Below are 26,973 nucleotides of genomic sequence, written 5' to 3'. Positions count from 1 at the left end.
GTTGTCCGTATGAAAAAAGTAGGACAGAGTATGTTGTATACACCATTGGCTTGTTCTCGTAGCAGGCGTCAGCGCGACATATTACTAAAACACGAGTTTCTGTCCCAGTACGTCGGGTCGGGTCGAGAGATGGCGTCGTGTTTGGCCCATTCGTCATCTCGGCCCATCTCTGCGCGCCAACGTCGACACCAACAAGATGACTACCCCTGCTGCGGACCAGGACTACGAGACGCGGATCCGATGCGTCGGTAGATGCAGTGGTATCGTTTCTTTTGTACGATGCGGTGTACATGAGGAGCGTGTCGTTGAATTGACCTTGTTCGAATTTCGGCCCATGAGATCATGTTTCAGACGTGTCTATTCTACATTCCAGAGTTCACGTATTTGCTAGTATTTAATTTATACGCACAGAGTATAAAATAATAATCAATTTGGTCATCTTGATTATTCATTTCGCTTCGACGTTATTAATAAATAGGTTTTCTTTTGTATAATTATAAACCTTAAAGTTTTACATTGGCATATATAATCTTATCATATGCTAAAGATATTCATGAACACAATAATATTTTATGTAACGTGCGATATACCATAACATAATTAAGTGAGAAGACGTTATGACGCATACGGGATATAACAACTCCTCAAGCGATACCAGCGTCTTCATCGATAAAATGTTATAGTGATGGGCGGATGTATCAGGCAAGTTTTGTCACACCGATCCGAGGCCTGAATTCTGATCCATTTCCCCAAGATGGAACATCACGAGACGAGCAAGGGCTTCAAATCAAGTCTCTTCCAGTGGCCATCGACATCCAATCTCGTTGGTGATGTGTACTCCTGATGCACCCACTCAGCCACTGTATTGACGCCGGTTGAACGGCAGCTCTTCCTGACACAATCACATTTCCAATCCGGAACTACCGTGCAACGTGCTAGGAGATGGAGTCACCTTTCTGCCAATCGAACTGCCATGTTTGTCGTCGTTTTGTCCTCTCACTTTGTGTTTATTCGTCTGGAGGCCCCAGTTCGTCTCCAGTTTTTCTCCGGTTTTTGTCAAGAAAAATCTCAAAGGAAATCCCGGAATATCGTACACAGTCTCGCCGAAATTGCAAACCCGCCGAGGTTTGCCCAGTTTGTCTGTTCGGTTGAAGGACACCCACCTCGGAGCCGATTTGCCTTTTTGCCGTCCATCCTGACTTTGCCTGTTGTATTTCCCCTTGACATGCGCTAGCTCTTCACCAATCGTACACCTTACAGCGGCTCTAGCGTAAACGACAGTGGGGGACAACTGCTGGCAGGACAGGGCAGCACCAAACTGCATGATCTTTTGCCTGCTTCAGCTGCTATTGGCATTTCGGTTCTTGAGACCGTGTTTCGTTCTATGGTTTGCCCTCGGTTTGCTCTCCTCGTGGGATGCATGGCCTTTATGGGAATCTCGGGCTTCTTATCCCATTGTTGCAGCTCGCTGGCTCGGCCTTGTGCACCGAATGCCACAACAGGCCGGTCCGCGCATGTCTCTCTCCAGTTGCCCTCCCCCCAAACTCGAGGAAGCCACCTCCAAGTCCATAGGAGGACCCCACCATGATCGCCTCAAACCATCGCATGCAGTTGGTGGAATAATTGAACGAAATTGGAGACTCCCCGTCCTTCAGGTGCTTCGGGCTAATCAGCTCCCGGCAGGGAATCTTTTAGAGCATCTTCGTGCGGAGGCTTGGGCCCTCGCGGATATATCCTGCTGCCAAACATTGGTGATGAATAAGGAGGGGCATTGACCGACTCAGAAGAGAACCCGACGATCAGATGATGGTATTTTCTCTTTATTTATTTTCGTTTAGTATTATTTATATTTTGTTAGGAGTGGTCCACGGGCCCATAGATTCATGGGATTGCAGGGCCGCGTCACGATGAAGAAAGACTCAAAAGAATAGAAACAAGATTTACGAGGCCAAAACAGAACTATGGAGATTTATGGAGAAAACCATTTCTGGTAAAACCAACCGACGCAAAGAAAATCGAAGACGAGAAAAGAAACCAGACAGAAGAAAATAGTTAGTTGGAACTGCTTGTTTGGGCTGCTCGTCGGCCTAGCTGGCGGCGGTACTGCTCTTTCGAGGTTGCCCGCTTAGCTTCTCCCGGATGACGACGTGCGCTCTCTGGCGCTCTTCCCCATTCCACCCGCCCCTCTGTTTCGATTAGCGGAAGCGGTAGCGGAGGCGGAAAACCGAGCGACCGGTGCCTGATACTACCACAGGAATGAAGCAAAGAACCGACGGACGAGAACGTGGAACAAAGGAAAAGCTAGAGCTGCACTATGAGCACTTCGGGGGTACCATCGAACACGATGCCTTGCTAATATAAGGTGATGGTCGGCCCAAGCTGCCGGGGGCTGCTTTATTATTTCAATCTTTTGCTTTCTTCTTCATGCTTCCTCTCGTCTCGTCTCCCCAGTCTCTCTGCATCCCGTATTTCCTTGTGCCTTGATACCCAAACCCAAATTCAATCTCTTCACAGCATCATCCATCCCTCCCGCACAACCACCGCCACCATGCCGTACCCCGAGAAGTTCACCGGCTTCCAGGTCCACAGCCCTGATACCTGGACCGAATTCCACAAGAACGAGTTCGAGCCCAAGCCATTCGGCGACTACGACGTCGACATCAAAATCCAGGCCTGCGGTGTCTGCGGCAGCGACGTCCACACCATCAATGGCGGCTGGGGCGACCAGCACTTCCCCCTGGCTGTCGGCCACGAGATTGTCGGCAAGGCCATCCGCGTCGGCCCCAAGGTCACCCTCATCAAGGAGGGCCAGCGCGTCGGTGTCGGTGCGCAGTCCTACTCGTGCCTCGACTGCCGCCAGTGCAAGAACGACAACGAGACCTACTGCCGCAAGCAGCTCGACACCTACGGCGCCCAGTGGCCCGACACCGGCATCGTCTCCCAAGGCGGCTACTCGTCGCACGTCCGCACACACGAGCACTGGGTCTTCCCCATCCCCGACGCCATCCCCACCCACGAGGCCGGCCCCATGCTGTGCGCCGGCCTGACCGCCTTCAGCCCACTCGTGCGCAACGGCTGCGGCCCCGGCAAGAAAGTCGGTGTCGTCGGCATTGGCGGCATCGGCCACTTTGGCGTGCTGTTCGCCAAGGCCCTGGGCGCCGAGGTCTGGGCCATCTCGCGCTCCCACGCCAAGGAGGCCGACGCCAAGAAGCTGGGCGCCGACGGCTTCCTGGCCACCGCCGACACGAACTGGGCCGAGGACCACGCCATGACCTTTGACCTCATCCTCAACACGGCCAACTCCACCGAGGACTTTGACCTCAAGACCTACCTGTCCCTGCTCGACGTCCACGGCCGCTGGGTCAGCGTCGGCCTGCCCGAGGGCGCGGGCTCCGCCATCCGCAACCAGGACTTCTTGAGCAACGGCTGCTTCATTGGCAGCAGCCACCTGGGCTCCCGCAAAGAAGTCCTGGCCATGCTGAAGCTGGCCGCCGACAAGGGCATCCACCCCTGGATCGAGCAGGTGCCCATTGGCGCCGACAACCTGTCCAAGACCCTGCAGCGCCTGCACAAGAACGACGTGCACTACCGCTTCTGCCTGACCAACTATGAAGACGTCTTCGGCCAGTAGGGAAAGCTGAGGAGGCATGCGGACGAGGATGGGAAGCCGTTGGTGCCATCATGACAGAAGAAAAAAACAGTTAAACGCGAAACAACATAAATTGCCATTCATAGTATGAGAGCGTGACGTGAACTCGTTTACGGTGTTTGTATTACAGAGTATAAGAGGGTAGGGCTGATCTAGATGTACACAGCGCTGAGAACCTCTTAGGCCAGCCCTCTCTTAGGCCAGCCTTTTTGTAAGAGAAGTGCATTGGCAATCCTATGGCAGGCGATAGCCGAGGACGGCACGAGAAACCCAGGATCCCACGCTCTATCACACGACAACTTTTGGAAACGTCGTCGGAGCCCCAATTTCGTCGACGTCGTGTGCAACATACGCCAGCTTCGTAGCTTTTGAGTTTGGTGATACTTTTGGGAGTGACTTGGCATCCCGCAGTCAAGTACCTACAAAGATTACATAATACAACAAATCGCCCATCGATTTTCTGCCGCAGGCCACCGCTAAATTTATGCTGGTCACGCCAACACACGATTCCTATTGGTCCAAGGATCAAGGGCTTGCGAACCCTCACTCCAAAATATGGTCTACCAAAAAAGTCCCAGCATATGGCGCTAGCCAGGCCAATTTTTTCCCGCTTGCCTTTCTCAGTGTGCCGCTTTCCCTCGAAAACTAGTCCCACCGCATCTCGTCTCGATTTTTCTCGTTCTTTTCCCTTCTCCTCTCGACACCCACGACGACATTGACTTCTCCAATCGACAGCCCATCACTACCGTCAAAATGAGCGCCCCTCAGCTGAACAAGATCGCGGCCAACAGCCCGTCCCGCGCCAAGCCCTCTGAGCTGGAGACCAGCATCGCCGGTGCTCTGTTCGACCTGGAGTCCAACACCGCCGACCTCAAGGCTGCCCTGCGCCCTCTGCAGTTCGTGTCTGCTCGCGAGGTGAGATGAGCCCTTTCCTGCATACGTGTGCTGCATAACATCCATGGTCTGTGACCGCCGGAGACCATCCGACTGTTTGGCGACGAAAATCGACAAAAGAGGCGGACGAAACGATGTGAGAAGGATTCGACCATTGCGACGTTTCCGACGACCATGTGTCGAGACGAGTCGATCAGTGCCAACGAATTCGAGCCGTGCGACCGACGGAGCGGGCATTCGAGCGAAGCCCTGTTGTCGAAAGACCGGGGCAAGCCGCAGCCTCACCGACCGAAAGGTGCTCTCGTCTCCAGCCTCATGTCTGAAATTCGTCACATCGACTCGACACACCCTCGCAACATTGGTCGACGGACGTCAACAGAAGCAGACCTTTTTCTCTCTCCTTCCGATACCCAAAGACCCGTTTCCCTCGATACGCTCCCTCGTACCGACAAACATACACGTGAAATTTGGATACTGGACGGGAAGCGGTCCATGGATGTTGTTGCAGACAATGTAATCATACTCCAGGAGCTCGCATGCTGACTTTGGATCTGTAGATCGAGGTTGGCCACGGCAAGAAGGCTATTGTCATTTTTGTCCCCGTCCCATCCCTGCAGGGCTTCCACCGGGTGCAGCAGCGGTACGTCGTTTTCCCCCCTCGGTCCTCCTCTGTTGACATGGACGAACACGCACTAATCCCCCACAAAACAGCCTGACCCGTGAGCTGGAGAAGAAGTTCCCCGACCGCCACGTCCTGATCCTGGCCTCGCGCCGCATTCTCCCCCGCCCCAAGCGCTCCAGCCGCTCCCGCAACACCCAGAAGCAGAAGCGCCCCCGTTCGCGCACGCTGACTGCGGTCCACGACGCCATCCTGACGGACCTCGTCTACCCCGTCGAGATCGTCGGCAAGCGTCTCCGCACCAAGGAGGACGGCTCCAAGACGCTCAAGGTCATCCTCGACGAGAAGGAGCGTGGTGGCGTCGACTACCGCCTGGACTCGTACTCCGAGGTCTACCGGAGACTCACTGGCCGCGCCGTCGTCTTTGAGTTCCCCCAGAACAGCGCCGAGTTTTAAATGTAGGACTTGTCGATGCAAGGAAAGGAACATGGTAGATGATTTTTCTTATAAAAAATGGTGTGACAGAATTTTTACTCGGTATTTTTTTCACCCACACTTGAAAAGCAAAGGAGAGAACCGGGATAGTCTTTTTTTGTTTCGTTCTCTTTTTTACAAGGCCAAAAAGGGAACCGGCTGGAGTCAACACTGTGCTTCACTTTTTCGCAAAGATGGAATAATATAAAAAAATCTTAAAAGTGCAATCTCCACGGTCTACAAACAAAACATAACGGCTCCTGTCTTTTCGTGAATAGTCACCTCACAACACATGTGCTGTCAGATAGAAACGTGGGTATATTGTATCAGTAGTAAATGGCAAGTGCGCTTCTCCACAGGTACTGTTTTAAAAATGCATCTTCACTTTGCAGCAACCGTACTGAGACCAAGCCCGGCCTAATCGTGACGAACGCGGCCGATGCCCAGGACACACCAGTAGGCCAGCTCCCGCTTCTCTTTGACATCCTTGTCTTTGGCCGACGAAACGCCCACGCCGTCTTGTCCCGCGTCCGTCTCCCACTCCACGCGCACAAACATGGGGATCTCCACAATGTCTTCGTCCTCGCGCAGTGGACTCAGGTCGATCCTCTTGGACGCGCCCTCGTCGACCTTGCCAATCGGCTTGCTCGTCATGGCCAGCAGGTCCAGGTCGAGCGACGGCGGCACCACCTCCACAACGATGCTGACCCAGTTGCGCCCGCGCTCCCAGATCTTGCCCGCGATGGCCTGCTGTTGGCCGCCACCGTCTTCCGCCCGCCGGCTGCGACTGCCGCTACCACCACTGCTTCCGCCGCCGCCGGCAACGCTGTCGCGCAGGGCATCGTCCCACACGTCTGTGTTGGAGTCGATCTCAAACTGTGGACACAGCACAGTCACTTTGCTGGCAAACCGGCCTGGGGTCGTGGACGGCGTGGCCAACGTGACCTTGACGCTCTCAAAGATGGGGTTCTTGAATGTCAAAATGTACTGCACGGGCTTGAGCGGCTCCAGGATGTTGTTTGGCACTGCTGCTGCCGCTGCTGCCGCCGCTGCCGCTGTCGCAGACCTTGACGTGGGCACTGGCACCGGCGCACCGCCCTGAAGCGGCCGGATAGAGATGCTGGGAATGTAGCTGCCGGCGACAAGCCGAATGCGGAAGCGGTTGTTAGTCGACTTCGCCTCGGGCTTGCTGATGATGTGCCGACATATCGGACAGCGTTTGGACCGTTTTGTGCGCAGGAGAAACGGGATCGGCCGCAGCTCATCCAGAAACCGTGCACGGCCGTGGAGGTGCTCGTCGCCAATAAACTTGGTCTGGGCGGCCCGCTGTTCGGACGATGCCGTCACGTCCCAGCCGTCTGCACTGCTCTCGCCAGAAACACCGCCTCGGCCGCCGCCACTCCTGCCCTGGTTGTCTGGTCCCTGGCCGTGCAAACGGGCAATGGCAGCCGATTCGTCCAAGACGGCCGGCTGGAATCCCTCTGCGTTCTCACGGGCCTCGCGCATGCTGCGGATCCGCGACTGCGACTTCTTGTCAAAGCGCGAACCACTCCCGGCCATACCGGAGGTGTACATGTTCATGATGCGGGACAATGAAGCAGGCGAGCCAAAGCTGAGATCACCAAGCGACGACAATCCGCCGACACCACCACCATTGGCCTCAGATAGCTGCCGCTGGTAGAATTGCTTCAGGTGGGCGTACTGTGTTTCCAGATCGAGGCCCTCTTCGCCCTCTCCGTCGCCGTGCCCAAATCTAGCAGGCTCCGGCGAGGGGTTCAGGCCGCCTAGGTTGTCGCCCGTTCCTGGCAACAGGTTGGGTGCCGAGGACAACGGCGACGTTAGATCGCGCCGCTTGGCCTTTTGCTCCGTGGGTATCAGTCGTGGCTTCCCGCCATTGCGCACCTTGGCCAGCTGTCCGTAGAGGCCGTTCGCCTTGTCAAACTTGATGCCGATTTCGGTCGAGCTCCACTGGCAGAAGCTGCAGCTCAACAAGAAGCTCCCGGCGTGTGACGATGCGGCACCGCCTTCGGGGACGGCGAGGTTCGCGCTGGACGAGGGGGTTTCGAGGTTGGTGACGGTCAGGGGGGCAATACAGATAGGGCATTGGAAACAGCTTCGCGTGCATCTTGGGAGCGTACAGCAGTTGGTCAGCAACAGCGATTCGGCACAACAAAACACACCAAGACAAAATACCCATGTGCCACCGTACGACGGCGGGCCGCAAGCACAAAAATGCCCTACAAGGTACAACACGTTACGCGTCGACAGCCATGCACACGCATACGTTTACGTACGCGTGCGCACACAGGAATGCATGCTGTCTTCGCTCCGAAACGAGCTGCAAGAGCAGAAAGAAGGGGACGAACAACATACCGGTTGCCCTCACTTTTTAGGTTGCTTGTGGGCACCTCAAACAAGCAGTTCGGGCAGTAGTAGGTGACAATCTCCTCGGCCACGCATCGCGGACACCGGATCTGGTGGCAGTCTTCGCAGTACAGCAGATATTCGAGCGGGTAGAGGCTGTAGTTGGCCCGCGGCGAGCGCGGGTCGAACGTGTGATCGTCCTCGTCGGTCTCGCCATCCTGGTCTGCGGCTGCTCCACCGCTGCCGGCGCCGCCCGCCTCTCGGTCGGACGACGAGGGGCGACTCGAGGATTCGCGGGCCGCGCTCGGTAGATGTGCAGAGTCCGAGCAGGGACACTGTATGTATGTGTAGGGCGTAAAGGCGGACGCCATGGCGTTTCTGCAATCTGCGACGAAAAGAGAGAGGCAGATGTTTGCGCCGGCTGCCGTGCTGCAGGATGAGCTGCGATGCGTGGCTTGCCCGCGATGGTTCGTAGAGTTTAGTGGTCAGTGGAGCTTCTCCTGTTCATGAAGCTGATTGAAAACAATGGCGGTGGGTGGCGGCAGAATCCCCTGAGAAGCCAACGGCCAGGGGGTTTTGGTGCATTAGCTAGTGGGACTTGGGCAGGCGCGGCTGTCATTTGGTGTGGACGGTGTACTTCCTAATTGGGAAGCTTCTCATGATCAAGGAAGCTACGAACCAGCTCCTTCCGTTCCAATGGGAATGATGCCATGCCGTGCACTGTAGACAATGGCCATCTCAAACATCCAAACCCACTTCAACAGAAGCAAACATGCTCGACCAACCACACCATGGAAACACCAAAGACTGACCTGTACAGCAGCTCGCCAAAGGCTGTCCCGACATCGCATGAAGAGAGGCGTCGTGGCGAGCGGACTCCGTGATGCGATGGAGAATAGTCACGCAGAGTCGTCCCTGTTTTAGGACGTGGCAAGTTTTATCGCCTCCTCGTTTTGTTTTCCTTGTCCGACGCTGACGCGTTCTCGTCCAGATGAATAGGAAAACCAGGAGCATTTTGGCTGCCCGCATCACGTTGCCGAGGCGCTGTTTTGTTGATTAATACGCCGTAAAAAGCAAGACGGCGTGCACGGTGGCGGTCGCACAGCATCCCATCAGAGTGTCTCTCTCAACAGTGCGACGCGACTCCGTACTACACATGGACGCCGGTATTCGCTTGCTTTGGGACAAACGACAGCTGTCCGTATCCGGCTTTCTTTCGCCTTTCGAATTCTGCGAAACCTGCGCGCATAGATTGATCGCTATGCAGCATATTCCCAAGTGTTCTATTTTGGCGAAAACATACTACGGACCTGGGCCGTTTGCAAGGTTGGACGACGAGCCGCTGCCTTGGTTCTTGCACCCAGCTTGTGGAGAAGACCACAGACTGCAAATAGACTGGCTCTGTTCACAAACGTATGTCGCATACGGAGTATTGATCACGGTGTTGAAACAGCAACAAAGCCCGGAACCGCAACGCGGGAGGCGAAAAACACAGGCCAGGATACGACGAGGCATGCAAAGATGTACTCACCTGCTGGTTCAGCCTCCCAGCCTATTGTAGCAAGGGTTGTATTGCTATTGCCTCGGAAAGTCTTGCCGACCGATTTGTCCAAGCAGGATAACGCCTATGGCAGTATTGCGAGAACGCCTCGGAACGAAAAGAGGTCGCTGGCCTCATAACACTAAATCATCAATAGCTGCCAACTCCCGTGCCGGAGAAACCGTGCTTGATTCGTGGCAAACCCTGACATATTCTAGGAGGTTTGGTGTTGCCTTCTAGTCAGACGGACAGATATCCCACGGGATGTGCTTTCACCAACTGTGACACGCCCACACCGCCAATGGTCCTCTTTTGTTCGTCTTGCGCCACGTTGCTGCAGGTGGGACTTCTTATGCATATGTCGGGCATCAGACGTCACGGCAGCCTGTTATCGACCAAAATCAACGACGAAGTCACTTTGCGGCACAAAAGCGAAAGCCGAGGGGTTGGGATAATGTAGGGGGTTCTCCCATTTTCACGACGAATTTGGCGCTGTGACCTGGGAGGATACATCGGAGCGCTCGGACAGTTACCACTGAAGATCACTGACATGGATCCCGACTTCCTAGTCGCCTGTCTGCAAAATGGGTCCTGGCTACCACATCGAATCGCCGATGAACGTGTCTGGCCCTTCAGAGCAGCAAGACCAATGCCAGATGAAAGACGAAGGAGGTGGGGAGCAGACACTAACGACAAAGAAGGCGCGACAGAAAAGCAAGAAAGCAAGAAAGAAGAAATAAAGAAGACAAGGAAACGAATCAAAGAATCAAAGAAGACGGCAAGGAAGGGTTTAACATGTTTCACTGTTAAACTCCGCAACAGCCAAGACCTTGCCACTGCTTACAAAGTACCGTTCGTCGACCGCCTTTTTATTCCCACAGCGACTTCGAGAACTGGGCAGCAGTTCTAGGAATTGACAACACGTCAAACACATCGGGGCTACGTCCGTCACCCTCGTATCGGGCAAGTTCATTACACTGCCGAAAAAGTTGAAAAAAAGAACACGAGCGGCGGGGACAGAAGTAAACCTTGCGTATGCTCGGATTGCCCCCTTTCAACTGGAAGCCACCGTGTTGAGATCTTGCGCGATAGAATTACACAACAGCAGCGCAGCCGGCGGCCGAAAGCTGCAGGACGGGGTGTTTGACGGCGATCCTTTTCTTCATAGCAATACCACTCTTGCACCGAGTTTGGTATGGCTGATTGAAGCAGTTGTCTCACAACACATGCCAAACACCCAACGGCACTGAGAGTCATTCGAAGGAGGAGGAGACCAAGGACGAGTGGAAAGGCAAAGGAAGCAAAAGAACAAGCGATTCGCACCGCTCGACGAAACTAGGAAACACGGTCGAGAAATAGAATGGAAAGCCTCACCCACCCAGAGAAGATAGGGTTGGCACACACACCTCTTGCTATCGGGATTGCCCAGGGGAGACCAATTGGAAAGAAATCAATCAGCGACTAGCCCCTGACCTTGTCCACTTTCAGCTGGACGCCTCTGAAAAGGTGGCGGGGAATTCATTGCTTCTGCACCCGACTCCCGATGCCATCGACAATTGGAGGCCAACAGAATGCTGCATCCTCGCGTTTTTCCTGATTTGGAGGCCCGATGGTGTGCTGGACAGTGCCGGCCAGACCTGGTCATACTAATAATTTGCGATATTGTTTCCAAATCAGGTGTCTACGTGCTGGGAACACAATATTTCCAAAATATCCTGACCCTGAGCAATGCTTCGAAAGATGCGAATATTCAGGCTTCACACGATGCCGTAATTGTTGCCAAAGGGAGCACAAAACAAAGATTCCCCCTATAGGTGGTTTGAAATTGCTTTTCATCTCGATTTGCTCTTCACCGTATCTCGGCCAAATGAAGATGAGCAGAAAACCCGGCAAGACATGGCCCAGGGGCCAAGACAGTCCCAAGCCGCCCATTGTTACGAGCACCTATCTCTTCAACCGGGCGCCGCATCTAACCACTCGAAGACGTCACTGAGCATATCCTGGCTTCAAAGGAACAATGGAAATTCCCGCTGCATCATGCGATGAGTGAGGCAACGCACTGCGTATGCTCGAGCGTCACGGCAACACAATGACATCCTGCACTAAGCACATGGTTGCTGCCAAAGCCTTTCAGCAGCAATGGATTGTATGGAGCCGTTTGCGCGCTTCACGGCTTGCACTTACTACGAACAGTGCACAAACACAGAAGCAGCAGCCGCCCTCATGGGGTATTACCAGCCTCCCCCCTTTGAATTACATTGCAAGCTACACCCCTGTCAAGCGAAATAGGGAATTGGCAGAGGGCGGCGAAAAAAAAAGAGGGACCCGAGCGAAAAGAGTGACGACGATAATGGCGAAAAAGACGAAAACGAGTCGAGCTAGCTTTGCTGGCAACGAGACAAGATACGCTACTGTCTGCACTAAATGTCCAAGAAAGAGGAGCTCCCCCCTGCTTGACGACTCAGCTTGCGTACTGGTCCTTGCACAGCATCGTGGAAGCACAAAGCACTCGATGCCGGACAGCCTAGCTATTATTCCTTTGGGCGTGACGGTACTCCGTACTGTCCCCAGACAAGGCGTGGCGTAACACTGGACAAAAGCTCTCGCATGGCAAGGGTGGAATGGTGTGCACTGAGCACGAAACTATTTACCTGCTTGCATCCCCGGCCGCTGCGTGGGGTTACAGTGTAGCTTCTCGTCCTGTCCTCCGATCCTTTGCCTTTTCAGTCTTTTCTTGCTTTTACTTCTTTTAATTGTCCATTCTCCTGGTGTTCGTTTCGCCCATCTTCATCGACGACTTTTGCCGAGACGCACCTAGACGACCATCGACGGCTGACTGGGAGATTAAGCTGCTGAACGTTGGTTGCAGTGTACGGACGGTCAAATAAGCAGACGGACGGCCACACACGAACCGACTGTCATTGGGGCGGCATTCAGATTCCATACGACGCTGGTTCGCCCAGAGCGACCAGAGGCTGGATTCTCTGGCCTGGTTTATTGCCCAGCGTTCATCATTCTCACGACAGGCGACGGACAAGAACGACCTACGACTGTACGAATCTCACCACGCTACGCAAAAGTAACACCGCATCTCGCCAGAAATGCTGCACCTGTAGCTGCAATCGCCTTTAGTGTTTTGCCTCTTGTGAGAGGCCCGCTGGCTGAGCGAGGTGGTGATTGCCCAAGATGGCCCACGCACACGAGTCGAGGAATTCTGCTCTCTACAATGGCGTCTCGAACCGGTCGCGCGGCTGGAAGTCCCGGAGACCGGGCGACGTGACGGAGACGCCAGCACCCCATGCCACTCGTCACACGGGCATCCGGAGATGGGATGGCAAGACGAGGACGAGCACTGCCTGGGACGGGCTGAGGAGAGTGAGTTTGTCCTCGGGTAGATCGGCCTTTTTCCTTACTGTTTTGCAGTGGCAGCTGACAATGAATAGGATCCCGAGCTGTGGTACCGCCACGGTAACTGCTTTGTGCATCTCTATGCGCGCGGGCAGTCGCGGAGGGGCCCTTCCTTCAAGGTGCCCATCTCTACGCTTTTGGCTGCGCAGTGCCACTCGCTTGTCGAGCGCTTCATCACAAGGGACATGCCCCCTACCCGGACATTCCGACTGTGTATGACGTGATGAACCCGACGCCGGTGCCTCCGCCTCTTGCGACACTCGACTATTGGAGCCGCGCCCACCTCGTCGGCCGCGTAGACATCTACATCCCGCCACCCAAGGACGTCGACCGCGACCAGACGTTCCTGTACTACCTCGCCATCCGCAACCTCTTTGCCTGGGTCTTCCGCCGCCCCGTTGTCGGTGAGCATCTCGGCAGCGCTTTGGCCGGTCTGTACAGCGCCATGCGCGAGTTCCGCTACGAACAGGCCGACAATGTGCAGGACCTCTTGTGCTACCTCGAGGACGAAGGCTACTCGGCCATGGCCGGGCAGCCCGTGTACGCTCTGGCCCTCTTGCACCTGGCCGAGACCATGCAGTTCCGCGCGCTGTACATCGACGCCTTCTCGCACTGCGTCGGCATGTACAACGACTTGCACCTCGGCACCGAGTACCAGTACATTAGCTCCGACTCTCGCAAACTCGTCCGCCGCGCCCGCTTGGACATGGATATGCGCTTAGGGTCGGCCGGGTCGATGCTCAGCAACTTCCTCGAAGACGCCCTGTCCGAGACGCACCTGGGCCTCCCTGAACCGGCACGCGCCCACCTCGACCGGTTCCGGACCTATGTGCAAGGCTTTTACACGTCCCGTCTCGGCTACTACCCGCCGCGGTCACTCGACACGCGCAGCACGATTTTTGAGCCCCATGTGTACCGAAGGCTGGCCGACGACTTCAAGGCGATGTACGATTTTCTGGTCGACGAGAACTTCACAGCCGATGCGAATGCCCCACCACTGGCGCAAGGCGGCTTCTGCGTGCTGCAGAGTGTCACCTCTTTTGACGAGCGACACGGCTTCACCACGATGCAGCACCCGCTGCCACTTTTGCCAGAGGTGGCGCACCAGCCGGTAAACACGGCAGGTGCTGGCCCCGGTGCGGGCAACAACAAAGCAGGCGGCTTTGGTCGCCGGATGTCGCTGTTTGGCGGCAAGACCATGGACCGCCTGCTGCTGTCTCGCTCCGAGAAGCTGAAGCCAGATACCCGTCTCTTGGCCAATGCGGCGCTGCTCAAGGCGAGCAACAAGGTGCGCCCCGATCTTTGGCACAACGAGTTTGTCTGTGCGTACCGGCAGTTTGAAGAGGACTCTGTCTTCAAGCCGTACAAGGCCGACCGGATGGAGAAGATTTCTATGCTCGATGCCCGCAAAGTGCGCTGGATCCTAATCTACGCCGTCCACCAAACGCTTCAAAACTGCTTCCTGCCGCCGCCGGCCGAGGTCAACGGCACGGGCGCCGTTCACTACCACATGTCCATCTCGCCTAAGCACCTGCCAACGTGGGACGACGGGTACGAGGTGGCCCGGTCACTGTCTGTCGTTGCGTCCTCTCCCGTGTCCCCGACAATATCAACCGCGGCCGCCTGGCCCACCGAGCTTCCCGCGTCCGCGGACAAGGACAGCGATCGCTGGAACAGCTGGGACAATGACGCCGCACCGCCGGCCCGGTGTATGTCCATGACTGCTCTGCCAGACGCGCCCACAATGCAGTCTCTGGCAGAGATTGGCAGTGGCGAGCGGGGCCGTGCTTTGTCGCCAGTTTTTGACATTCGCCCGGACATTGACTACTTGGGTCTTGCCAACCGCGGCGACTCCTCGCCCCAAGAAGGCGAGGTCGTGATGCTGCCTCGCTCTCGCAGTCTTACTCGCAGTTTGTCTCAAAAGGCCGCCTTCCGGCGCTCTCTGAGCTTGTTCCGGGCGAACAATGGGAACAGTGCCACAACGCCTAGCGCACTATCGTCGGCGTCGCCAAAAGGCCCAAACAAGTTGCAAAAGGCAAAACAGCTGGGGACGACCGAGCCGGTTCCCGCACTACCGACATCCGCCAAGCGCAACAGCATTTTGCATCGCGCGCCCTCGCAGCCCAAGAGCGAGAAACAGCGTGCCGTGTCGCGCGAGCGCCCGAAATCTTCGCCGTACCACGAGATCGTTGTGCATGGTTACGGCAATGGAACGAACCCCGTGCAGCTGGCCGTGTCGGCCGATGCTGCTGGCCCCGACAGTAGCGACATGCAAAAGTCTGACAACAGTCCGAACCCGGCCGACGACTCTGTGGCGACGCCGTCGACGTCCCGTTCGCTGTCGACGTCCTCGACAAACTCCAACACGTCGGCCCTCACCGCCGAGACAGCGCTCACGACCTACACGGAAGCTGCTAACCGCAACTCCATTGGCTGTGCCATTACGACTGTGACTCTGCCGCCCTTGCCCGACAGCATTGCTTCGTTTGGCGACACGGCCCTTGGCGCTCTGCAGACGCTGAGCCGGTCGTCGAGTGTGTACAGCAATGCCAGCTCAAAAGCGACGCGGACGGCCGGCAGCAACGCGCCGACACCGACTCCGACACTGACACCGGCCACAATCGGCGTTGCCGTGGATATGCCGCCCACCATCCCACCCCGGGACCGCGGTCGAGCTGTTCCGGTGCACCCGTCGCCCTCCCTCTCGCGCAGCAGCAGTGTGTACTCGACGGTGTCCATGCGCGAGAGCGGCGCTGGCTTGGCGTTGCCCTTGGCCTCGCCCTCGGCCTCGGTCTTGGAAGCACCCTTGCCGCCGCCCGTGCCGGTCCGCAACAGCGCGCGCCACCGCCGCTTCAGCGTGTACGGTGGCGGCGACGAGTACGCGCGTGTGCTTCCGCTAGCTACGCCGCCAAGGGCCATGGGCCTCGTGCCCGACGCGAAGCGGACGATGCCGGTTTCTTACTCTGCGGCTGCCCGCCAACAAAACCAACACCCACACCAAAAGCAATACCACTCGGGCCGCCGTGGTGGTGTGGGCACACCGCACCGCTCGCGCACCATGCCCAACATCGTGTCGTCGAACCTGGCTGCGCCCACGCAACCCTACCACAGTTTTGATATGGTACAGGAGGCCATGATGGCGGTGCGCGAGACGCTTGAGCAGCAGCAGCAGCAGCAGCAGTCCCTGGCACCGATGCCGCTGTCGGTCCCCATCTCCCGCGCGTCGTCATTTGTCGGTGTGGCGGCGCTGCGCAGCGTGCACGAGGAAGAGGACGACGGTGCCGGCCACGACAACGACGACGACGACGACGACGCGCAACACGGCGCTGGCGATTTTCTCTCAATGGCGCCGGTGGTCAAGCCGCTCATGACGCGGTCGCAGTCGATGCGCATGGCCACCGCCGCAGCTGCAGCGCGCCACCGGCACAGCAGCTACATTGGCCCGCGCGACAGCGACTTTGACCATGGCTACCACAACGACGATGCGACGACGGACGAGGTGCAGCCCGAATGGGAAAAGTTTGCCATGGGCCTCGGTGGGCATACTGCCGTGTAGTCGTTGACGTGCATTCACTTTTCGTTTCTTTTTTGCTCGTTCGTTTCTTTCTGGTCTTGGTAATTTTCTTTCTTTTTTTGGTCATCTTGTCTCCATTTTTGGTCATCCGATACCCGCGCGAGTCTCGTTGCTCGCTTCACGTTCGCTTTTGTTATTAATTTTCCTATGTCTCTCGTATTTTTCACGTCATGGGTTTATGTCGATACTGTCGTTTCCTTGCTTATTTCTTACATTTTACTTTTCTCTCGTTAAACACGTAATGAGGCTTTGGATTTCATATCATGCCTTTTTTCTTAATTCTCGATGGCCTTCATCGCAGTATGCTATGGCAAGTCAATGGTCACTCTTTGACTCCTTTACATGTTGTCACCTGCTGCCACTTTTTGGATAATGAATGAACAATACACAATCTTTTACTTTTCCTTTAAGGCATGCACATTAAGAAAATCGGTTTGAATTTCATTTCCAAGAAGAGGATTCACGAATAGGTTGAGAAAATAAGAAGACGGATAAAAACAAAGGGTATCTATGCAAAGAGACCACAGAAGGCCTTGCCGGAAGACCCCGAGCGAACCGATGGAATGGAGTAGAAATCGATGCAGCAGAAGACGTCGAAGACGTAGAAACCCCAGTAAACGTCGTCATGGAACGAAACAAGACAGAACAGCAAATAGAAACAAAAGCCAAAACGCGTACAACGACGCATAAACTCCTCATCACCAAACCGGAGGAAAACAGCCACCGAGATGCGAACTCCTTTTCCTGAACCGAATGACCCTGAATGCGTCCTTCCTCGCCTCTTCGCCACCTTCTATTACCATGGTGTCCTCCCACGTATATATTATATATATATTATTCCTTTTTTTTTTTTTTTTTTTTTTTTTTTGAAATATCCAGTCCTCATCGTCGGGTGTATGTACAGTGTCGAGACGCAGATATGGGTTGGCCGTGGCAGTCAGGACGTGGCCAGATGGCCGGTTGCTAGGACTGAGACGATGTTTACTCGTCCTTGAAGTGGTCGGCGGTGCTCGCGAGGACGTCAATGACCTCACTGCCAATGCGGTAGACCATGTAGGTCGGGAAGACGAGCCAGAGGCCGCTACAGACGTCAGTATGGGGGAGGCGGGGACAACGTGGAAGGGCTGCTGGTTGGGAAGACGTACTTGGGAATGATCCACAGGAAGATGAGCGCGTAGATGTCGTTCTGGCCAATGTTGTCAAAGCCGGAAAAGTACTCGTTGAGCCCTGGCAGGTCAGAGAAGGAGGAACGGAAGCAGGGATGGAGAGGGGCGCACGCCAACGTACAGTAGAGAACCGTCTTGCTCAGGGTCATAACAGCCGAGGACAGCACCAGCGTCACGGCCCACGCGGCCGGACGGCCGACGAGGCCCTTGCGCCCGCCAGCCACGACGGGCTGGCCCCGCGTCCACCAGACGTAGACATAGGCCAGGTACAGCGTGGTCTCGATCAGGTTGAGCACGCCCTGGGCGGCGGTGAAGCCGTTGCCGGCGTTCCACGCCTTGAAGCCGTATATGTGGTCGACCTCGCCGTACAGCGCATAGGGCGACCAGATGGGCCAGTGCAGCGAGCCGCCGGGCATGGTGAGCGGGCGCAGCAAGACGTAGCCCGTGTCCCAGATGACGAGCGGCAGTGAGATGGCCAGCCACAACAGCGTGACGGAGTCGGGGACGTAGACCCACGAGGCAGACGCAAAGGACGACGACGAGAGCGAGACGGAGGACGACGACGAGGACGGACGGCGCGCCGACGCGCGACCGTTGGGGCCGGCGCTGTACTTGCGCGAGCGGACGCTGCCGGTGGCTTTGCGCGTCGAGGGCGCGGTGTTGCCCGAGGAGCGCGGACGGCCAGACGGGGTGGCGGGGACGTCGACGCCCGAGGCGGAACGTGTCTGGACCATTGTGCCGTGTTGTGGTGATTGATGTAGTGGTTGATGTGGCGATGGGAAGAAACGACTTCGTGGGGCGTCGCAAAGGTGTCGCAAAGCTGACCAAGTGGAGCGGTAAGAAATAAACCAAAAAAGCTATCAAGAAAGAGTACGCTGGAGCGCTGGTGTGGAGTATGCGCCAATGCCAATGTTTTGTTGTGGTCGTGATGTTTGCGCAAAGATGCGACAAAAAGTAGACTTTATTTGTGTTGTGACTACGAAAGGAAGGGACTCCCAGGAACAGGGGAAAAGGCGCAGCCAACCAAAGGGTAAATAAGAAAAAGGAAAGAGCAACCCCCGTTGGAAAAGGTACAGACGGAACGATCTGGCGGTACCTGCGACGCGAGGCACGAGACTTGAGAGAGGGCCCGGTTGTGCGCGGAATAGCCCTCTGTAGCGGTACTAGTACAAAGTGTCTTGGTACCTTGGACAGGTTAGTGCGTATTCTTCGGCAGGATGTCAACAATGGGGCAAAGCGTGCGGGCAAGACATGTTGCGTGGGAGGGGGAGGCAGGAGGGACCCAGCGATCCCGCGCCTGCCACAACAAGACGCGGAGAACCTTGCCGCCCGCCACTGTCAGCCACGGGGTTCAGCAAAAAGGAAGAACAGGTCGGGGACACTCCAGTTTGCGGTGCCCCACACCGCTGTTTGACCGTCGCTTTTCCTTTCTGTTATTCGGCGTGCGTTTCTGTTGTTTAGTCGGTTGTTTTTTGTCTCGGGATGAAATCGTGTACTGGCACCCAGCAGCTTCGTCAGTCGCGCCTTCCTTTGGGCGAATTCGTTTGAATAAAGTCTTTGCAGCCTTCCCCGTCGTCGCTCCCTGTTTTGGAAGCGGCGTTCCTGTCATGACTGGCGGAGCAATTGTCGTTCCTTCCCCGGACACGAATTTCTGCCACAGTGCCTCAGGGGTTTCGTAAAACGGAAGGAGGGACCTGAATGGTGTTGAAACAAGTGTCAAACAACTGTCAAAAAGGTCTATCGATCTGTTGGGCTTTTTTATTCTTTTCATCTATCACAATCTACGTTGTTGAACGCGAATACACGGAGCCCCGTTGTCAACTGTCGGTCGAGGCGAAGTACCTACAGCTTGAATCAAAACAAAGCATCCACGCCGACAGACACGACAATAACAATGCACGCGTCGAATAAACGGACATCAATAGAGAGAACAAAGAGAGCGAAGAGACGAAAGAGATTGGAGAGAACAGGGCATCCAGTATGGCTTTGGCTCTCCTGATTTGATGGTTCCTAGTTTCTTGGCTTGGTGCGCTATCGGCATGTCATTGGACGGCGCTAACGTTTTGTTTACTTTCCCAGCAAAACATCGTTCACCAACTCCCGGGCGTGGCGCCAGTCAACTGCACCTGGTAGTCGAGTCCCCTGTTGGCGGCGGCGGGCATGTTGAAGGGATCGTACGACAAGAGCTGGTCGGGGGTGTTGGCGACGACAAGGGCGAGCTCGTCGCCGGCAGAGACGGTGATTTGCGCCGTGCCATGGAGGACGTCGGTGTAGGAGCAGTTGCTGCGGCGACCCGACGCGGTGGGCCGCCTCGTGACGAGCGTGGCCGTGTACGGCGCGCTGGCGGTGACGCTGACAGACACCGTGGTGCCGGCCGCCTTGAGCGGCACAATGCTGGCGCCCATGTAGCGCGGCTGGCGCGCCGCTTTCACGCGGTAGGCGCCCGTGTGGCCGGCGGCCATGCTGTCGAGGACGGCATAGCTGATGCTCTTGCGCTGCGCGAGATACAGAGCGTGCGCCGACGGGTGGCCAATGTCGACAAACGCCATGCGCGCCCAGTAGCGGCCGACGAGCGCCTGGATCGACGTGCCACCGGGCGCAGCGAGGATGCGGGCCAGGACGTGCAGCGGCGTCTCGTCGCTGTTCTCGGCGTACTGCGTCCAGACGCCCGGAAACACGGCGTGGTTGCGGAGCGGCGCATGGTCGTCTGGGTTGTAGAAGAGGTACACGAACAGGGGCCAGGCCTGGTAGTAGTTGGCGGTCGGCTCGCCCTTGGCCGGGCTGCGGGTGCCGTCGACAATGGCCTGGAAGGCGTCGCCCAGCACCTTTTTGAGGTCCATCATGGTCGGCCCGTCGTCGGCTTGCGCGTACGCTGTGCGGGCGGCGCGGCAGACGTCGGACGTGATGAACGTGTCGGCCACGAACTGGGCGACCGTCTCCCACCACGCGCCCGTCTTGGCCTGGTTGATCCACACGCGCGCCGCATACGTCAGCGCGTGGCCAAACTCGTGCACCGTGATGGAGGGCACCGTCAGGTACTTGGTGACGACGTTCAGAAACGACAGGCCCGTGCCGCCGTCGGTGCCCGTGTTGGCTGCCGCGCCCGGAATGTCGTCGACGCGGTACACATTCAGCTTGTACCACGGCCCGCCGTCCGTCTTTTGGTTGAACGACAGGCCCGTCGACCGCCACCCCAGATTGTCGACGAAGCAGCTGTACGCCGACTCGAGCATGCGCGCCGAGGCGTCGGCGATGCTGGCATTGGGGGCGTTGTAGATGCGGACGTGCGGGTAGTCGCGGAAGGCCGTGCCGCCGGGGCCCGTCTTGGGGCTGGCTGTGAACTCGGCGGGCGGTGTCGGGGCGGCGGTGGTGGCTGCGGGGGATGCAGTCGAGGAGGTCACCAGCGCCGCGAATATGGCCACAGCCACGTGGATCGGCCACCTCATGTTGCCCTAGTTGTGTCGTTGGTGCTCTTGCTGCGATCCAGAGCTGCCTGAATTTAGCTGGTGGGTTGCTCTGACAACTCGGGATGTCTCACATCACAGGGTGATGCGACCAGAGGCCGACTGTTGTCTTGATTTTGGCTAATGTCAACATTGTGGCGCTTTCTGCCCCAGTGCTATAATGAACGGCAGTATGTCCGCCTGATTTACCCGCTGTCCGTCCCGCAATCGCGACTGACTGGGCAATGTGCGGTACTTGTCTTTCCAGGTTGCGCGTCTATTTTTATTAGCCCCGTTTACGTCCGCCCGGTGACGGCTGTACCTGCATTGAGATTGCTATGCGGTTCAATGGGCGCTGGGCAACGACAGGACGTCCGGACGGACTTTCACGCGTCCAGACAGTGCTCGGCGTTTCATCGAAATACATAAATGCTGGGTCTTGTCACCGTACACCAGAGATGCGACTCTTGTTTGTGCTGCAACCTCACAGGCACGACTTGTGATCACCACCTCAATCACCACCTCAATACCACCATGCTTCCAACACTTTTTGCTGTCGCCGGCTGTACGGCGGTCGTGTCTGCCGCGACACCCAAGCCGCCCACGCTCGACTTTCTCTACAGCATCAACATTTCCATGACTGCGCCGCTGGACATTGGCACCACGGCCATCGGCAGCCGCGGCATCCTGCCCATCACGGGCGGCACGTTTGCCGGTCCCAAGCTGTCGGGCAACGTCTCGGCCGGTCTGGACTGGGGCCTGACGGACAGCAAAGGCACCTTTAGCCCGGACGCCGTCTATGTGCTGACGACGACGGACGGCGCGCGCATCATGGTGACGGAACGGGGGCGGGCGCCGAATATGCAGCTGCTGTTTGAGACGGGCAGCAGCAGCTACGGCTGGCTCAACACGGCGGTGGCGTATGCGAGCGGCGGGCTGACGGCAGACGGTGTGTCGCTGGACGTGTGGCAGATTTCACCACCGGCGGCATAGCGAGGACAACGGAGGAGACAAGCGACGGATGTGGACCAAGAAGACATACGGCCCGAGGCCATGCCTGCAGGACATCCAATTCAAATTCATATTGTACAAGACACAGTGGCTAATCGACAATGCTCGTTGAAGACCAAAACTACGCCGCGGCAATCAACATCACGCCTGTGGAGGCGTCGGCGCCTCGTGTATCGGTGTTGCTGTAGAGGATGCCGCCGCCACAGGCAACGCCGCCGACGGTCCCACGGCCACGGGCACGACATGCTGCGGTACCGGCGATGCCACGTCTGCAGCATCGGCCCCTGCCCCTTGTCCAGGCGGCTCGTGCGGGTACTGCGCCTGCGGAATGCCGGCCGGCGCTTCTTGGTAGACGACGCCCGTCACGGGCAGGCTTGGATGAGCAGCCGCATAGCCGGCCGGTGCCACGACGGTCTGCGGCTGCGGCGCCTGGCCAGGGGCAATGCTGTACCCTTGGACAATGTAGGGCGGGGCGGCAGCCGCTCCATACTGCGGGTGCTGTTGGGCGTATTGCTGGGCGTACTGCTGCTGCTACCACGCAGCCACGGCGGCCGCATCCAGAGGCACGCCGCTCTGGTCATACAGCTGGGGCGTGGGCGTCTGACCTACTGTCGGCACGCTGGCCGGACTGGCCGGACTGGCCGGACTGGCAGACGGTGCCGGCGGCGTCAGCGTCGAGCCAACGGTCGAGACAACCGCAGACGACTTGCCGTCGAGTTCGTTCTGGACGGCCGGGAGGGCAACGGCAACAGCGGCAGTAGCGCCCGAGACGGGGACAGCAGCAGCACGCAGGGGCCCGTCACTGGCATTGGCGGCGCTGCCTTTGCCCGATGGACCGCCAGCCGGCGGGTGCGACAGCGCTGACGTCGTGGCGGCCGCAGCCCCGTCAGCAGAGAGTGGGTTGTTGCGCTACGTGTAGCGGCAGACAAGAAACAGGACAGCACAGAGGGCAATGGCGCCGGCGGCCGCACCAACAGCAATGCCCGCGATCGCGCCCTTGGAGAGGCCATTTGAGGAGGACGAGACAGAGTCAGTGTCCGAGCCAGAGGCAGAACCAGAACCAGAACCAGAACCAGAACTGCCTGCACCGGCCGTCACAGTCGTCGTCGCCCCTGCATCACTGCCGCCCGGCGCCGTTTTGGTGGCGCCGTCCCCGTTGGTCTTGGCCACGGTTGCCTTCCCACCTGGCACCGTGTATGCGTTGGTGAACGCGTCCGTGTACGCATACGTCGCGCAAATGCTCTCGAGCGTCACCCACGCGCTAAACGCCCCCAGGTAGCCGCACGCCGACTCGACACACGACAACGCGGCCGTCTCAATGGCGACTGCGTTCTGGTACTCGCAGGCGCACGCCACGTCGTGCGCGCTGCACGTCGTGTCGTCGGTGAGGGCGCTCTCGATGCACGGCGCGGCGCAGGCGGGCACGCTGTCGGCGGCGGCCCGCCGGTCGACGTCATGAATGCCGCGGAGGAGGCCGGGCAAGCCACGAACGTGGGCGACGGGGGCTGTTGTGATCCGAGGCGACACTGGGGCGCCGACGTCGGGGACGCCGGCCGGCCGGTCACGAGGACGGACGACCGAGGCGCCGCACAGCGACGGCACAAGGCCGGCGAGGGCCAGCAAGGAGCGGTGCATGGGGGCGTCTGGTAATGGCGTCGGCGGTTCACAAAAGATGGAGGTTCACCGCCAAGAGGCGTGTACGTCGGCACAGCGACAAAGGGTGGCGGGAGACGCTGGACGAAATAGGTGGCGTCGTTGGAGCCACGGGAAAAAGGAGTGAACGGAGGGATGGACACGCAAAGGGAAAGGATAAGAGCGATAGCTGGTGCATCGTATGCACAGTCATGGTCTGTGCCTCAGGTCCGATAGGCCATCGGCTCCGATCCATAAAGGCAGCTCAGAGTGGAGGGAAATGAGCGAGAAAGAGGCCAGTCTGCCTTCTGCAGGTGCGCACAGGCGAGGCGTTCTGTCTGGTGGTGTCGGTGTGGGGATGTTGTCTGTCGGAAGGGGGAACAGACATAGGAGGAGGGAGAGAAATAAAACAGCAAAACAGGAGGGAAAAAAAGAGAGAAAAAGAACTTGTATGTTGTACATCTACAACATACATCATTGGTATTCAGACATCTCACCCCGGGTTAAACAAAATCAAACAGAGAGCCCGTGCCACAAGAGTTGATGACAGCATCGTCGACGGCCTCGTCAACGGCCTCGTCGACTCTCCGTCTGCTTTCCATCCTGCGTTTTTGTCATAACATGGCCACACTGTTGATGATCCCGCTTCACTCCCATCTCATATTGACAGCCGCGTTTCTCACCAAACCAAGCGTCCTTATTTCCCTCTCTTCTTATCTGCACAACTCTCAGAGCTCCTCGTATCGTAGTATCGTCTCCCTCCTGGTTCTGCCCACCAATCTATCCCGCTTCGGCCTAGCCACGATATCGACCAGCTCGCTAAACCCAATCCGCTGCCCCTTTTCAGCCCTGGGCGCCTTTGTCCGTGTCAACAAACCAAAAGCTGCAAAGAGCTGTGAAAGCTGAAAGACGCCGCCGCGATCAGCCAATATTTCTCCGCCCACAATACCACCCGCGGACGGCATCTCTTCCGCCCAGCTGTCCTGTCATTGGCCAGCGAGGCCAGAACATTGGATGGAAAAGAAGCCCAAAACCCGAAAAAGGAAAACTAATGCAGATGACATTCCGATGGAGCCGCTTCAGCCACCGGGCGAGACTGTTTTGGCCTCATTTTACACAACATCTCGTCTCGGTCGCCATCCATTTCAAGCTGTTCATATGCCCACGTCACATAAATGTCTATTGATATTATCTGCAGTAATATGGCCCAAATCGATGTAAGGAATGTAAAGAAGTTGGAAGACGAAGATAAAAATTATGAAAAAAAATAAAGAAATTGAAAGTAGAAGTGAATCAAGACGAAAAAGAAACTGAGATTCTCCGAACAAGACCAAAAGAAACGCGCCGTCGGCTCGTTTTTTTGCATTACGTGCACTTGGATACAATAATGTTGGTAATCTCGACATTGGCACCGCCGTTCCGCACCGCGTTGGCGCCAAACGACAGCAGCGTCAGCGCCCCGTTCGCCGTGAACTGCACGGGCGGCGAGGTCGTCCACACATTCGCCGGGGTGCCGGCGAGCGGGATCGTCTCGATGACCGTGGCGCCGCGGCTCACCGAAATCGTAGAGCCCACGCTCTGGCCCAGGACCCGGTACTCAAACGTCACCTGGTACGTGGCGTGGTTCGTCGTGCCCGTCGTCTGCGTGACAAACGACGAGCCGACGCCCAGCGCGTGGAGATGGACGCAGCTGACGCCGTTGCCGTGGCAGTTGCGGGCGATGGAGGCCGCATACAAGCCAAGGCTGCCCCAGTTGGGCAGCAGGAACGGGTCGGCAAAGCTGGGGTCCCGGACGATGTTGCCCGTGCACGTCGACGACGGGCTGTGCGAGGGCGCCGCGCTGGAGGACGAAGACACGGACGGCGCGACGCTGGACGACGGCACGGGCGAGGACGACGGCGCGGGGGACGACGACGACGAGGGCGCAGAGGAGGACGATGCCGACGAGGAGACGGAAGACGAAGCAGAGGGCGACACAGAGGGCGAAGCACTCGAGGAGGCACTCGACGAGACAGACGAGGACACGCTCGGTGCGATGCTGGAGGACGACGCAGCGCTGGAGGACGACGCAACGCTGGAGGACGACGCAACGCTGGAGGATGCGACCGACGAGGATGCGACCGAAGAGGATGCGACCGAAGAGGATGCGACCGAAGAGGATGCTACCGAAGAAGAGGCGCTGGAAGAGGCGACGCTGGAGGACGCAACACTTGACGATGCGGCCGAGGACGATGCGACTGACGACGAGGCCGAAGACGACGCAACGCTGGACGACGCTACGCTCGAGGAAGCGACCGAGGAAGAAGCGACGCTGGACGATGCAACCGAGGAAGACGCGACCGAGGAAGACGCGACCGAGGAAGACGCGACGCTGGAGGAAGCGACCGAGGAAGACGCGACACTGGACGACGCAACACTGGACGACGCAACACTGGACGACGCAACACTGGACGACGCAACACTGGAAGAGGCGACGCTGGACGACACGGCCGAAGACGAGACTGACGGAGCCACGGACGACGAGGCAGACGACGACGGCACGGCACTGCTGGACGGCGAGGACACAACCGAAGAAGATGAGCCGACCGAAGACGGGGCAACCGAAGACGACGAGCCAACGGAAGACGGGCCAACCGACGGGCCAACCGAAGACGACGAGCCAACGGAAGACGGGCCAACCGACGGGCCAACGGAAGACGACGAGCCAACCGAGGATGGGCCAACCGAGGACGGGCCCGCCGAAGACGACGACGGTTTGGGCTTGCAGACGGAGCCGACGGCGGCGCCGGCCCAGGTCAGGCCGACGGTGAGGACGAGAGAGGCCTTCATGTTGGTGAGATGCAGAAGGAGAAGAACGTGTTGGAGAGGGCAAAGTAACGAACGACGAGGGTGGCGAGAGGGGCGAGCAAAGAGGAGACGCTGTGCCGGAGAGGAAAGGGGTCGTCACGGCTTTTGTAGTTTGGGCCGAGACGGGGGGACGGGCTGGCGAAAAGGAGAGACATTATACAAGACTCACGTCTTGGTAGATCTCCTACCCGGCCATCTGCGACCATCTACCAGAGACCATGACAAAAGGGGCATATTGATATTGGCAACGAGGCAAGGCAAGCCTCGTTTCTGCAGCCCACAGCTCGCTGTGACAGACGGGAACACGCACGCCGTAATGAGCCGGAGCCTGACACGCGGCGGCGTGCTGTGC

At 57.6% G+C, this 26,973-nt stretch overlaps 9 protein-coding genes across 9 annotated transcripts; 4 read left to right on the top strand and 5 right to left on the bottom strand.

Moving 5' to 3' along the window:
* Positions 1-2,548: 2,548 nt before the first annotated feature.
* SPBR_07526 (alcohol dehydrogenase (NADP+)) lies at positions 2,549-3,631 on the top strand (the record flags this gene model as incomplete). The annotated part of the gene is made up of 1 exon (XM_040765780.1): positions 2,549-3,631. One exon carries the CDS (start codon positions 2,549-2,551, stop codon positions 3,629-3,631), a length of 1,083 nt encoding a protein of 360 aa, XP_040617322.1.
* A 771-nt stretch (positions 3,632-4,402) lies between these two features.
* Positions 4,403-5,618, top strand: SPBR_07392 (small subunit ribosomal protein S7e; the record flags this gene model as incomplete). The annotated part of the gene is made up of 3 exons (XM_040765646.1): positions 4,403-4,564; positions 5,101-5,183; positions 5,255-5,618. 3 exons carry the CDS (start codon positions 4,403-4,405, stop codon positions 5,616-5,618), a joined length of 609 nt encoding a protein of 202 aa, XP_040617321.1.
* Positions 5,619-6,053: 435 nt separating this feature from the next.
* SPBR_06720 (dynactin 4) lies at positions 6,054-8,371 on the bottom strand (the record flags this gene model as incomplete). The annotated part of the gene is made up of 2 exons (XM_040764976.1): positions 6,054-7,683; positions 8,010-8,371. 2 exons carry the CDS (start codon positions 8,369-8,371, stop codon positions 6,054-6,056), a joined length of 1,992 nt encoding a protein of 663 aa, XP_040617320.1.
* A 4,800-nt stretch (positions 8,372-13,171) lies between these two features.
* SPBR_06477 (uncharacterized protein) lies at positions 13,172-16,504 on the top strand (the record flags this gene model as incomplete). The annotated part of the gene is made up of 1 exon (XM_040764733.1): positions 13,172-16,504. One exon carries the CDS (start codon positions 13,172-13,174, stop codon positions 16,502-16,504), a length of 3,333 nt encoding a protein of 1,110 aa, XP_040617319.1.
* A 999-nt stretch (positions 16,505-17,503) lies between these two features.
* SPBR_07661 (uncharacterized protein) lies at positions 17,504-18,422 on the bottom strand (the record flags this gene model as incomplete). Its single annotated transcript, XM_040765915.1, has 3 exons — positions 17,504-17,603; positions 17,668-17,749; positions 17,810-18,422. 3 exons carry the CDS (start codon positions 18,420-18,422, stop codon positions 17,504-17,506), a joined length of 795 nt encoding a protein of 264 aa, XP_040617318.1.
* Positions 18,423-19,778: 1,356 nt separating this feature from the next.
* SPBR_07286 (uncharacterized protein) lies at positions 19,779-21,134 on the bottom strand (the record flags this gene model as incomplete). The annotated part of the gene is made up of 1 exon (XM_040765540.1): positions 19,779-21,134. The coding sequence occupies one exon, from the start codon at positions 21,132-21,134 to the stop codon at positions 19,779-19,781; it is 1,356 nt and encodes a 451-aa protein (XP_040617317.1).
* A 531-nt stretch (positions 21,135-21,665) lies between these two features.
* SPBR_07961 (uncharacterized protein) lies at positions 21,666-22,124 on the top strand (the record flags this gene model as incomplete). The annotated part of the gene is made up of 1 exon (XM_040766213.1): positions 21,666-22,124. One exon carries the CDS (start codon positions 21,666-21,668, stop codon positions 22,122-22,124), a length of 459 nt encoding a protein of 152 aa, XP_040617316.1.
* A 159-nt stretch (positions 22,125-22,283) lies between these two features.
* SPBR_07181 (uncharacterized protein) lies at positions 22,284-23,777 on the bottom strand (the record flags this gene model as incomplete). The annotated part of the gene is made up of 3 exons (XM_040765435.1): positions 22,284-22,655; positions 22,689-23,051; positions 23,118-23,777. 3 exons carry the CDS (start codon positions 23,775-23,777, stop codon positions 22,284-22,286), a joined length of 1,395 nt encoding a protein of 464 aa, XP_040617315.1.
* Positions 23,778-25,139: 1,362 nt separating this feature from the next.
* Positions 25,140-26,603, bottom strand: SPBR_07201 (uncharacterized protein; the record flags this gene model as incomplete). Its single annotated transcript, XM_040765455.1, has 1 exon — positions 25,140-26,603. One exon carries the CDS (start codon positions 26,601-26,603, stop codon positions 25,140-25,142), a length of 1,464 nt encoding a protein of 487 aa, XP_040617314.1.
* Positions 26,604-26,973: the final 370 nt, after the last annotated feature.

This window comes from Sporothrix brasiliensis (assembly GCF_000820605.1).
Source record: "Sporothrix brasiliensis 5110 chromosome Unknown Cont20, whole genome shotgun sequence".
NCBI lineage: Eukaryota > Fungi > Ascomycota > Sordariomycetes > Ophiostomatales > Ophiostomataceae > Sporothrix > Sporothrix brasiliensis.
The sequence above is the reverse complement of the archived record's forward strand: the minus strand, read 5'-3'. Positions and strand labels throughout refer to the sequence as shown.